The following is a 13,788-nucleotide window of genomic DNA, read 5'->3' on the forward strand; positions in this document are numbered from 1 at the left end:
AAATCATGAGTCAGCTCTCCCGCCTTCTCCTGTGTCATGATATTTGATTCCCAAATTTTAAGAGTAAAAAAAAAAAGAATCATTTTAACCTTTCTTCTAGTTTTTTAGTTCTCTTCTTCAACCACGCTAATGCGACTGGGAAAATCTTTGCTTGGAAAAAAAACCCAAACAATAATGCACACAAAAATTAATAAAATGGTCAGTAAACACAAGCCAGTACAGCAGGATCTAGCAGCTTCTTCCTCTGCTCTCCCTCCCTTCCCTGCCTGCCTCCCTTCCCCATGTGACTCCCCAGCAGGCAGAGGGTAGCCCTCCCTTCTGCCCTGCCAGGCTGCCTGGGATTGCTTTACTCTGGTCTAAGCCCTTTGCTTCCAAAACTGTGTCTTGTGTCTATTTCTGTACATATGCTTTGCACATATACTTTCTCTTTCTGCAATTTGCCTTACTGTAATACATGAACATCAGTTCATTGCTTCCATTTTAAAAGTACAATTAAAAAGGAAACAAGGCTCTGTCCAACAGTTGCATTCTCTTCCTTCCCCACCAAAACAGTGTCCTGCCCCTCTGCTCAGCCGTAAGAAAAGGAATCACCACTATTACCATTTTCACTTTTACCCTGCCCCTGTATCAGGTAAATAATATGCAGTTGGAAAATGAATACTGAACATACCAGTAGCATAGAGCATCTGTCCTACATTTCTGAATATTTTTCAAATAAAATTATATAAACTGCAAAAACCTTCACATGCAGATGTATCTCTGCATTGTATACTGTCTTTACAATGCCTGAATCACCTAAGCAGAGTTCTATTACTCAATATAGTAATTTTTTTTTTTTAAATCTAAGCCACATAAGTACACATGATCCAATAACTAAGCACTCCAATTCATCATCTAAATTGTTTCAAAACTGTATTATTATTTTAATTGTATCAAGCTGGGACTTCATATAACATAGAAGTAGGGAGAGTGAGGTGCTTGGGGTGGGCAGGGGGACAGAGGTCTGAATTAGCATTGCAGGTAAATAGGGGTTACTAAGAAGTTGAATACCAAAGTTACAGCAGAGAAATGGTAGCAGTAGAGTGGCAAATACAGGAGATTAGGATAATCTACAAGAGGAACAGGAGATTTGGGTAATCTACGAGAGGCATTCAATGAAGGCAAACGAGGAAAAAGCTATGTTGTCAAAACCATCCTGTGTAACAGGATTGAGGTGGCTCCTCATCATCCCCAGCTCTAATAATGTATGTTTCTACCTTTGTGCTGTAAGATGGCAGCCATTCAGTCTGTGGGTGTGACATCAATCTCCCTGAAATTAATGGAAGTGGCAGACACCTTTATGATTTATTTTTAATGAAATGGTGACACCAGTGCTGCCACTAAGTATGGGCAGGGGGATATCACAGCATTTAAATAGAGGAAAATTAATGATATGTCAGTCCCTCATTGTGTTATTACAAGAAAAATAAAATATCCCAACATTCTGAGAAACATGGCGAAAAAATACATATCAGGGAGACACTGATAAGATCCTCCATCTTTTAAGATTTTTCTCTTGAGACAGAGTGAAAAAGTAAACAACGTTACCACTTATAAGTTTTCTTCTGTCTGAGAAAATGCCAATGTTTTGGGCCAAGGTCTGTGCCAGGGTAACTGCCATTAAGTCTGGTTTTCCAAACTGAAAGAAACAAGCAAGGTAGGAACAGTAATCAGTTACATACAGGTATCTCAGATACAAGTGAAGCTTTTCTCATTTCAAGGCAATAAAAGGCAAAATCAGATGCACAGTGTTATGAGTTCTTACTTCAGAGCAGCTAGATAACGGACAAGTGAGGAAAACTAAATGTTGGCTTATGGACAAGTTAAGTAAGAGAAAGTCTGTTTCTTTCTAGCCATTGTGGCTGCAAGTATGAATGACGGGATATTGCAGAATCTGCTGAAAAGTGTATCTGAATCCATATCTGACTTTATTCACTCATCACTCTTCATTGAAACATCCCTGCATAGAGCTGCACTAAAACTCTGCAGCAGCAAACAAGCAGCAAGGTATTTTGGGGAACACAACTGCGCTGATAAATTCTGTGCAGATAAATTTTCACCACTTTTTGCTCATACCAGTATCCCCACCTACCTCATTCACACCTCCGCCTTTAAGCAAGGAGCAGATTCCACCAGTGTGGGCTACACCACTTCGACTGCTCTGAAATCGACTCCCCCTTTGACAAAAAGGAAAAGAAAAGAAAGTTTACCCTACTCAGTCCATGAGTTTTACACCTATCTATCCCAGTATTTACCCTGACTGCAAACTATACAAAAACAAAATGGGAAAAACAGAAGACCAACTCACAAACCTTACATGACAAATTATCTCCAGAAAAGTTATACCATCTTCCCTCCTCCTTCTCAGACTACCTAATATAAGAAATCATAAGAAGGGGACTATTTTGCGAAACCACCTGAATCTCACCAGCCTTTTGTTTGCTGACATACTACTGCAGCAAGTGACTTCTGCTGCACGTGCTACCGACAGAGCACACGAGAGGCCACCACACTGCCAATACATGGGGGACTAGCAAAAAGACACATGTCTGGCTGGGCAATGCTGATGTGGTAAAACTCAAAGGGAGTTGCATTAGCAGCTCCCTGATGCAGAGGTAGGTGAAAACTCCATGGAACTGCAGCCGATCTCATCCAAGGGACAGACACACTCTGAGCCTAAATCTAATCATCTTTTTGGTGCTGACCATGTCAGCATGAATGACTGCCAGTTACTGGAGACAAAATATACTCTGCTCCACTTCAGAGTACTAATCCATCCGAGCTGTGGCAAATTGTTTTTTTCAAAGGAAAACAGAAAAACATCAACAAACAATACAATGGTCCAACTGGGCTGAAGGTGGAAGTTCATTTGTAACCACTGTACCATCACACCAGCTAACCTCCCAACTTAGCTGTGTCTCACTCACAGACACAATTTCAGAAACTGATCTTTCTAAACAATCTATGAATACAGTACCTCAAACACCATTGGTGGTGGTGTTATGGATAGCACTGGAATTAGCATTACAGTGGTATCCCGAGTCCCAGTCACAGGGCAAATAGGGCCCTCTTTGTTCTAGCCAATCCACAAACATTCATAAGAACAAGACTTTCCGCAAAGACCTTACAATATCACCAGAGAAGATACGCAAAGGATGTGGGAAAACCTGATTCCCATTTTACAGATGAAGAACTGAGACACAGAGAAACCAAAATCTGCGAGCACCACTTGCAGATCTTACTAGGTCTCTTCATGGAAGAAGTCAACAACAGTAATTAAGCACGTGCAAAAATTCTGAGAGGGTGGATACTGGGGCTGGGTATCCTGGCACCCTACCAGAGTCATGTTAAAGCGAGGTGTTTAGGTTAAGTTTATTCATATAGGCTCCTATAACAGTCAGCAGAGAGGGATAAGGGCTCCAACAGAACAATTCATCTAGTTGTCTCATGTGCATCAAAAATCTCAGCCATGAACCTCTCTTCTATTTTCATAGATATATTTTATTACATCAATCTTATTTCCAAAACAATTAAGATATTTAGAGAAAATAACATTCCTCCCAGCTTATTCTTCTTGTAGCACATGTCGCTCTGGAGAACAAACTGTTTCAAGGATATGAAACACTTCAGTAATCCTGCAGCATGCAGGTCATTCAACGAAGTAAAGCAGGCCACAGTGCTTTTTAAGCAGGAAACCTTATTGGTTTCAAAACCAATGTTCTGCTTTTAAATAATACAACAGGGCTGTCTGTGCTCTACTGCCGAAGAAGCCAACCTCCAAGGTGGAACCATGCATTACTTTCCAGGTAGCTGCACTTGCAGAGTAGGTAATTGCACAGAATAACCAAGGATTACAGTGCATGCAGCTCAGGCTTAGTACGTTAAAACTAAAATGAGTCAAACGTCTAGTTGCACCGGCAGGCAGTTTGTGCATTAACTTTTTCCCACCTCCCCATCAGAAACATTATTTTCTGAATTATTGTGGATTACACACAAAACAGAAAGGAGATGCATCAGCCACTTGTGATAAGCAACCCGCAAGGAAAGAAAAAAGCCCAGTAATAAAACATCACATGAGGTTACGTACGAAAAAAGGTGAACTGCGTCACTTTTCTCTCTGATAAAATCCCTCCTATATTTCATAAACTCACGTAGGGTCACCAAGGGGTTTTCAGATATGGTGAACTTGTTATCAGTAGCCCAGGTTTCCATGGCAACCAATACTATCCTGGTGTTAAGTTGTTCTTTATATATCTAGTACATTAACAGAATGAACAAATATATTATGTCAAATAGAGTAAAGGTGAGTTTTACCCCTTTTTTGTAATAGCTTGCATTTTTATGTAACTAAGTATTTAGCTTGTCTAGCACACTTTACGTTCTCCCAGGTGATTTTATCACCCTTAAAACCGACAGACAAACATGAAAACAAAGTAAAATCTAAATTTTAGGCCTAATTCTTCAAACGGCTCTCTCAGGCTGCAAAAAGATCCCTTGCAGGTCCTACACAGGAAGAAATGCATAGAAGGGAGATGGGATTTTTCAAAAATTACTACAGAACTATTCCAAATAGTTCAAAGATTTGGAATTAGCGGATCTTTTATAACATCCAGCTCACCCCAGTGACACACAAGGGCTCTCTTATACCAAATAGTGATCTATAAAACTACAGCTTTCACTGTTATACACCTCTACAGGACTATTTAACCTCATGCTGGCTGAATCACGAAAAAACGTCCATCCTTTCAATGCTGGGGGTTAACACTCCAAACCAAATACTTGCGAAAGGGGGAACTGCATTTTTCTTTTTCTAGTAATACTTTTCTGGGGTGAGGTGCAAGAGCCAGCAGGTCATCTGATTTAGCATCACAAATATAATCCACATAATTCACCTGCACGTACCTATTCTAATTCATTTACTCAAATGCACTTTTTTCGGGAGAAATTTTACTGCATTCTAATTTCAGATTGTCTTTTGGGTTTCAGGTTGTCAACATAGGGATCCTGTGTTAAAAATTGTCATATCTAAGGTGCTCTTTAAAACTCAGACTCAAGGGACTGATCCAGCAGGATACTTAAATGTTTGAAGCCACAAAAAAAATCTCTTAATGCTTTATGTTAGACAAAGGTTATATAGGTGGCTGACTGTGGTTCTAGATGAAAATTTGTGATCTTCACATATGTTATTGTTAGGTATACCACAAACTGACATCTCCTGCATCTATCTGCAGGATAATCATATGACTCATCTCATACGTAAAAGAACATTTAGTTGAGTGATACTTACTAAATCTGCCATGTTCACAACTGATTTAGCATAGCTGTTTGTATGGCCGACTGACAAGCGGTGCTTTTTACACTGCGAAACAAACAGAGGCAAGTTACATACACAGACCAGAAAAATAAGCTTCATTTCCAAAAAAAGCACGAACTAAAAAGCAACTATATCAACAGTAAAACCCCTGTGCAAGGTTTGGTCTCCTGTGCTGAATGTAATATTAATAAGCGATAGTAGAAAATTGCTCAGAAATGCACATTACTGATATACTTTAAAACAGCTGTTGTGAGGATGTATTAATTCCTGTTTGGAAAGTACTCTAAGATCTTTACTGAAAAATGCTATTAGGAACAGGAACATACTGTTACTCTCTTCATTATCTTTATTATTGGCAATTTTAAAGTTAATTCCAAATGCCAATATAGAAATTAGCAACACAACTTCCATAGTTGAGACTCCTTTAGAGGTGTTACCCCAAGAGTCTATCAGACTTCCTATTTTTTTTCCAGTTCCCTCTCTCAAGCTGTCTTCTGGATTTCTTCATGTACAATTTCACACTCCCATAATGCCACAGCAACTGGTTCAAATCACTTTAGCAATCAGACTGCAATAGCACCTTTACTGGAATCTGTAATACAGTGCTATAAAGATGACACTGAAGATAGCTGTCCAGATACTCCTATTTGCAGAAAAAAACACTTACAAATGAGCACCATGGGTATGAAAGTCACAAGTATCTTAGAAGAATTTGGGACAAATGGGCCAAGATTTTCAGAAATGTTTAACCATCTTGTGCCCCATGATGCTCGATTTTAGAGTGAAAGTTGTCCATATTTTCTGGAAGTTATGATCTTTCAGTGGGCAAGAAGTACCCAGCAGCTAGGGGGTGGGAAAGACAAGTTTTCAAGCAGGAATGGGGGAAAACCCACCAAAAATTGGAAAGATTCGCTTACTAAAAAAAACAGAAGGACAGGACTGTGAAGCTAAAAATAGCAGAAAGGATTAAATGAAAAAGTTACAAAATAAATGGAAAATGAAGCATAGGAATGAAGCGAATTAAGTATACTACTCAAGTCTCTATTTGCAACTAAACCTCAAACTTTAGGATGCTTAGAGACACTGGAGGCCTGCAGAAATGTTTTAGTATACTAATTTATAAGCCCATTTCAATGTTTGCATTTTAAAAGCTTTATTCCCCGACTGGAAGCATTGGTTGGACGAGCAGCTGAGAGGGCAGACAGGAGGGCACTGCACCCCTCACAGAGGTGAGTGGCCCAAGGGGGCTGGCAGGATGCAGCTGGCTCCACGGACCAGAGGAAGAAGCACAAGGTTCATTGCTCCTTCTGGAAGCGCATGGGGAGGGTGAACAGTGAAAACGGCTCTGACTCTGTGGGGTGTCAGCTCCATGCTGAGTGCACCCACAGTGCCGCATCAACTGCACGCATAGAGAGTAATCCAAATACAGACGCACGCAAGCCCAGGCCGTGGGGAAAGGGAGTAGCCCAGAGCATACGACACTTCCTTCTCCCAGGAGGAAATTGTTCAGCTTCTTCGACCTTAGACATTCACTGGCATTTGCTTCAGAGAATAAACTCCTAAGTAGGACACTGACTCTCACAGTAGCTTTAATTAACCAAAATTAGGAAAGATTGTCCTTGGGGGAAATCAGCCCAGACAGATAAGATCCCAAGGGGAAACTTGTGGCTTCAAGTCTTCAGGATCAAACCCAGTGACACCAATTTAGGGAATTCTGCATCCAGTATTGTCCATTTTAATCCAAGAATTTATTGCTACGCTAACCAAACTGAGCTGATGGAGGAGTATGCTGTCCAAGGACAGTGGCACATTCCTTGTGCGCTCTGATGTCTGGTTTTGGCAATTTGGGTATTGATTGAGAGAAGCTGCACATTACAGAAAGGGTAGATAAAATGTATAGATATATTTTGATTTTAAAGCCATAAAGGACCATAAAATCAACTCATGTCACCAGTCAGAGGGGCATCACCAGTCTCTGAATTTTATCCAGTTACTTCAAGATCGAATCTTATTGTTTCCGTTTGACACCACCACATCTTCCAGAAATACACTGTCTGGATTGAAGACTGTAAGTGATGGAGAATTCACTATTTCCTTTGATATTCCTTTCATTAATTGTTAATCATCTTCACTGACATAAATCTTTGCCTTTTCCCACTTGAATGAGCCTGGTTTTTCCTTCAGTACACTAATCTTTATTATGTCTCTTTCCACTACTTTAAAGAGCGTATTTATGTTCTCCCAGAGAAAGTATACAAGCTTAACAAAATAATTTTCTCTATATTGATTTGGACATATCAAAAAAATCTAGTCACTATTAATCTCCCCATCGTCAACAGCTGCTACACAACTGTAATAACTGCATTATTGATTGCTGAGTGGCTACAACTAAGATAAGTGCTCAAGAAAGCCAGAAAGAAAATCATCAGCTTAAGTCACACTGACATTCGTTACTTCATGGCACAAAGCTTTAATTTATGACCCTTCTTTCTGATACTTAGGCCTGGTTGCATTCTTGGTGAAATTACCTTGCCAAAATTCAGACGCAACTTCATCAATGGTTAATGAGACCGTAATCTCTTCTTTTAAGGGCATACTGAATTTATCCTGGCCATATATCGTTCATTATTGTTATACTTTATGGACCAATTAAGACAATTTGATGTTAATAATAGCTGTAAGATGGTGAAGTGTGTCAGTCTTACCATTAGATGATCATTTACAATCATTAACTCAATGTATTTTGTTTCCTCTTCAATTTTACGTGGAATCTGACGAACCTACGGAGAGCATACAACTGTAAGAGTCTAAGAGTACAGAAAGAGTGTAACTGGTAATTAGAAATGGTTTCAGAAACCAAACTTCTCATGCATACATTTTTTCTATTGTCTTAATTCTGGTCTCAGATATTGATGAAACTTCTGGTGCTTAGTTGCATCATTTCAAAAAATACTTTCACCTCCACCAGGAGATTCATATGAACTTAAACGATGAAATCAAGTCTTTCAACATCTAATCCCAAGTTTAGCTTTTTTTAAAGAAAGAGAATCCTCAGTAGGGCCTATATCTCTAAAAATGGCTTGTGTCAGCTATAAACTTTTTTTTCCAAAAGGAAAAAAAGAGAAAGGAATCCGTCCTGCATTCTTTATGAAAAATCTCTGTAACAATTCTATTATTTATTCGCACACTGCTCGATTCACACAGTGAACGCAGTACTCACCTCTGTGTTAAGCTTACTTGGCATTTAGAAACATTTATGATGCTGCTTCTTCATGGTGTCCTTGTTTTCCTGGGTTTTCCAGGAGAGTTATTACATCGTTATGATTTAAAAATGCAGAGTAATGGCTAGTTTACAGAAAGGCAGCAAACCAGCTGATATAAAGTAAGACCCTCAAGAACAACTTCTGGAATTTCTCCAATGTTTTTCTCACTTCTCTTTTGCCTCTGAGAGGCTTGCATTAGTTACAGATGTTAAAATCATCTTCCCTTCCCACTGCTCTCAGTATTTCATTTTTGCCTGCACTGTTCAGCCCCCTGACCTGGCTTTGTTTCGACCTGTACCATCATTTGAGCTCCATTCCTAAAATGCAAAGAATTGCTGCTATCGTTCCAGGGTACAAGCAAACACCTGCACTTAGTGGCTCCTCCACTTCAATAAACAGGGAATGAACTCTCAGTTTAGAATATTTATTTAAAATCAAAGTCAAGTGAGATAAAGTAGCTACTTGTCACCATTGCAACACAAAAAATATTTGTAAATATTTCATTCATTGGGAGTTTCTGATAAAACTCTATACTCAAAATGAGAGAAAATATTTCAGCTGCTTTTTTATTTGCAATTTAGCAGTGTTTAACAATTTTATAACTCTTCAGGTAGGCAATGTCCAAGAGAACCCAACAATGTTTTGTCAACATTAGATACCTCTTTTTGTAATAGCTGTATTGGTATAGAGACTTCATGCCAAACCAGCAGCAGCAGGACTCCATCAGGACAAATTAATTCAGCAGACACAAAACAAACTTGATGGCATATTACTTATAAATGACCATACTGGCACATACCTGCCTTTTACTTCTTTTGTGTCTTGGCTTTACAACAAACTTCTGGGATGTAGTATTCGTTTGCCAGAACTCTAAGCAGAAAACACAGGCAAATACATTGACTGTTTACAGGAATATAGCCCAACAATTGGTGACCCTGATGCCACATGACAGTAGTATGGCATTCTTCCGCACATCAGATGCGTTAACAACTCATTTTTTCATGTTTCCAGATAGCAAGGAGGCAACGTTACAGATGCTTCCCAGTAACAGGGTCCTTATTAAAAACTCTACTAGTGATAATCTAGGTCTGCTGAAAGAGATGATCTGTGGGTGTCACACTTCAGAAAGCAGAGCAGATGTTCTACGCCAAAACTTCACCAACACTGGTCATGTAATATTATTAGCACAGTGCTTTCATGGAGTGAATCACATTTTCGGGAATTCAGCAGACATTCACAGAGCTCTTGCAATAGCTACCTAAATTAGTAAGAAGAGCACGGAAGGCAGAATTAATGTTTAAGATGATTATATTCACAAAGTAAAATATGTTAGAATTGGGAGAAACCTTATGAGAATTTGGCAATGCTCACTATCAATACCGTATTCCTCCCTGCTAATCCCACTGTGCTTTAATTTCTTAAACCTCTAACCATAAGCACCAAGTAGTTTATTCTTTTGCCAAATCCCTTTCACCAAATCTATTACTAGCCACTCATGGAAAGGGACACATTATAAACTAAACAGAAGACAATACTTGCTCTCACCCTTTTAAATGTCCAAGAAGTATTTTTCCACCTTTAATTTTAGATTCGTAATCCCTGCCTCACTTTTCCCTACACAACAGAAAACTCTTTATGTTGTATAAACTTGTTTACTATTCACATAACCCCAAGAAGATCTTTTTTTGAGACACATAAATTAAATGTTTGCAGTTGCTTATTTTGTACTATGACTTTTTCCCTCCTTTGTGCTTCCTGCAGCATTGGACATCCTTTCAGTCTCCAGGAATTGAAAACCGCTTTCAGTATTCCAGAGCGATTTTACCAGTCATGCAGAGAAGTAGACATTACTATAGCAGCTGTGTAAATTAAGGGAATTCCAGTTCACATACCTTTGTACACAACTTTTGGTTGTGTTACAAAGTCCTGAATAGTTCAGTTTCGCTGGTAAAACAGGAAAGTTTCTCACAGCTCCACCTCCCACCTGCTGTATATTAACTGTGCAATTTCTCCAAGAGGTTCAAACAATAGGATTAAATAAGATCAAACAGGAATTTGACAGGGCTGCCGTATCAGCAAAACCTTCAAACAGGAAGCTGAATTGCCCACCTAACAAAACATTACCAGGGTAAGTGCTAATCTTAACCAGGAGTGGCTAGTTACTGATAAACAAGGAAAGCAAAGCATGACTAACTGGTATCGTCGTGGCTAAATCTTGGGGTTTATACTGTCATTTTCGTATGTGAAGTTTGCAGATATCTTTTTATGTGGGGCCTGGACAACCATAGGCCCTTTGCTTAAAAATGCTTTCATGGTTACACCAGTGCACTTGAGGATTTTCTTTACAAAAAGGACCTAAAATAAATTAAATCATATCCAAGGGTCCCTATTTATTGCTTAAAGACCTGTAATCTACAGAGCTCTCAATGATGAGAAACTAAATCTTGAAAATTTGGGTTTGATTATGCTTTACATATGTTGACTAATTTAGTTTGTGTTCTAGTGCCACATAACTGGCTCTCAACCTGTTGTTTTAGGTTTTATATCATGGTTAATGAAACAACTTTTCAATCAATAAAATAGTAATTTACAATATGTATATAAGGTCTCAGGTAACTTTACCAGCAAATGTGATCGTTTTACCCACCATCGGAAGTCAGTCATCTCTAGAGGGGAATGATGCAGCCATTAATGTTAACACATTAACACACATTAACACTGCACTATAATTCACAAACTGGATGAATTCAGGCAGGGTACATTTCCAGCCAGGGACCCTCAGGCAAAAGAACATGACCAGCAAAATCACAGGAAATGTAGATAGCTGAGAAAGCCTGGCAGAAATTTTGATGGGAATATATTATCTTGAAAAAGTGTAATGAGGATTCATAGAATCATTTAGGTTGGAAAAGACCCTTTACTATGACTGATGTTGAGTAATCGCTATTACTTGATTTTTTTTTTTCTTTCTAACATCAATACTGAAGCTGATGATACATCCAGTCCATTCCTAACGCAGTACTGAGTGGAAATCTTAGCTTTCACACAGACTCTTTTAAAAATAAAAAGAAAATCTTGACATCAAGGAAGATCTCCTCAGGCTGGGCAAATTGGTAAATTATGAGAGTAATAAGGAATATAAGAAATACTGATGACATAACCTAGCACAGTGCTTGCTACTAATGATTCTGCTGCAGTAGTTAAAAAAAAAAAAAAAAAAATCAATGACAACAATACTATTAGCAATTAATTGCAAATACTGTTCAAAGAAAAAAAAAAAAGAAAACTCAAGACAACAGTCAGCATTCTCCAGACCGGCAGGGAAGAGGCAGTGCCAAGTAGTGACACTGGTGGGGCAGCGTGTGCAAGGAGTGAAGGAGAAGGTGGGGCAGATTGTGCAGCAGGTTGGGGGATGAGTGATAAGAGCTCCTGTGGGCACAGGGAAAAGCATAGGGAAGCAGAAAGTGGTGCGGACTGCTCTCATCCTCTGGAGCTGTGGTTATGCATGGAGGATGACTTAAAGACAGAGATAAATTAAATAATCACAGGCAAAGAAAAATGGTGGAATTTCTAATAAGGATATAACCTATTACATCTACAGAAACTTTCACTACAAACCTCAGAAATACCTTTCCAAACAGTTTTACAAAAACAGGTATGGGTATGTGGAAGAGCAGACTGAGTTAAAGTTTATTTCTCCATATATGGGATGCTAAACATAAAGTGATAGAGGATTAGCACCTTATACCTCTTATCCACATTACAAATATTTGTATAATTAAGACCACTAGCGCTCAACAATTAAATCTCTTTTTCAACCTTTTCTACAGTCTTGTGAGTCTAACTCCATCTAAAGGCAACATCTTCCGTTATGTCACATGCTGGGCTTTGTACAGCAAAGCCAGCAACTATTTACTTCTCATCTGCAGTAAAATCAAAACTGTACAAGCATATCTGGATTTTTGTGAAAAAAAAAACCTGAAGCCCTATTTCGACAGTTTTTTTGAAAATCAAGAAGCTTTGGTGGAGGTGAAACTGGTGAATTACACTTGCAATTAATTCCTTTTCATAATTTTAAAAGCAGAAAATAATTGCATTCAAAAATCTTGAAAACACAGAACTTCACTATCAGGAAATCTTATAAGACAGCCGATAGATATCTACTAAGTACCACCTCTAGCAGTCTCCTACTTTAACAACTTGAGACAGAAGATTTATTTTAAACTCAGCAGTGGTTGCATTATTTCCAACCTTTCAAGGGACTTATCCTCAAGAAAGTGTGATTAAAAGATGCACTTTATTATGTGGCCTTATATTCAATAAATTGTTCTCATTACACTACAGGGAGTAGCCATGGTATGTGTCTAAGTTGCACATACATAGGAAGCTTCCTGATACAGATGTCGACACCCTGCACTGCATAAGCCTTTTGTGCTGCCCCTCCATCCCAACGCCTCCTCCACCTCACCTGGGCAATCATCATCAGAGGACGTGAGGCACCAAGCTCAGTCAGATACTGTTTTCTTTAGACTTAGAAAGACTCCTTCTTCAGAATTGAAATCGAGATGACCCAATTGTAGCAATTTCCCTTGTTTTTTCTCATTAGCTCTCTGAATAACTCTACTTTGCTTAACAACTAGCAAACCTGCACACACTGTGCTCCAGAGAAAGACCTATCTATGTGCCGTACCCAGCACCGTAAAATCCCAGATCCAACTGTTAGCATAGGACAAATACTTTGTAAGCAAGATGACTGGACATCTGTAACTCTTCTGAAGAAATTAGTCTAGAGGTGGTTTCTACCAAAATGACAGTGTCTATGAAGGACAGTTTTATTTATCTAGGATATATTTTGCAGAGTAAGAAAACGCATCTGTAAAACTGGCAAAACCTTGATAGAATGGGGATATGCCATAAATACTGCAATTTTTATTTCAATTAACAAGCCAACTTCCCAAACGAAAACTCTTTTTTTAAAAACCTCTTCTCCTTCCACACGCAATATAAACTGTTTGTGGAGATTCATCACTACAAACACTTGAAACCACTTCTGCCTCCAAATTTATTTGTACTGAAATGCATGACCAGCGCTACAGCCAGTACTGTGAAAGATGCTGAATGGACTGGAGATGAGAGAGTCACTGAACAGCAACAATATTTGGCAAGTTCTTG

At 38.8% G+C, this 13,788-nt stretch overlaps 1 protein-coding gene across 11 annotated transcripts in view; it reads right to left on the minus strand.

Annotated features, from left to right (window-relative positions):
- Window positions 1-13,788, minus strand: part of ADAM22 (ADAM metallopeptidase domain 22) — a 147,825-nt gene that overhangs the window by 45,184 nt on the left and 88,853 nt on the right. For all 11 annotated transcript variants that reach the window (XM_069775592.1, XM_069775637.1, XM_069775630.1 and 8 more), the window contains 6 exons: window positions 9,416-9,486; window positions 8,059-8,133; window positions 5,327-5,398; window positions 4,127-4,293; window positions 2,132-2,216; window positions 1,588-1,678 (listed from right to left, as the gene is read on the minus strand). In XM_069775592.1, the coding sequence (XP_069631693.1) occupies window positions 1,588-1,678; window positions 2,132-2,216; window positions 4,127-4,293; window positions 5,327-5,398; window positions 8,059-8,133; window positions 9,416-9,486 (561 nt within the window). The remainder of the gene's footprint in view (window positions 1-1,587; window positions 1,679-2,131; window positions 2,217-4,126; window positions 4,294-5,326; window positions 5,399-8,058; window positions 8,134-9,415; window positions 9,487-13,788) is intronic.

The sequence above is a fragment of the Haliaeetus albicilla genome, chromosome 2 (assembly GCF_947461875.1).
Source record: "Haliaeetus albicilla chromosome 2, bHalAlb1.1, whole genome shotgun sequence".
In the NCBI taxonomy this organism is placed as follows: domain Eukaryota; kingdom Metazoa; phylum Chordata; class Aves; order Accipitriformes; family Accipitridae; genus Haliaeetus; species Haliaeetus albicilla.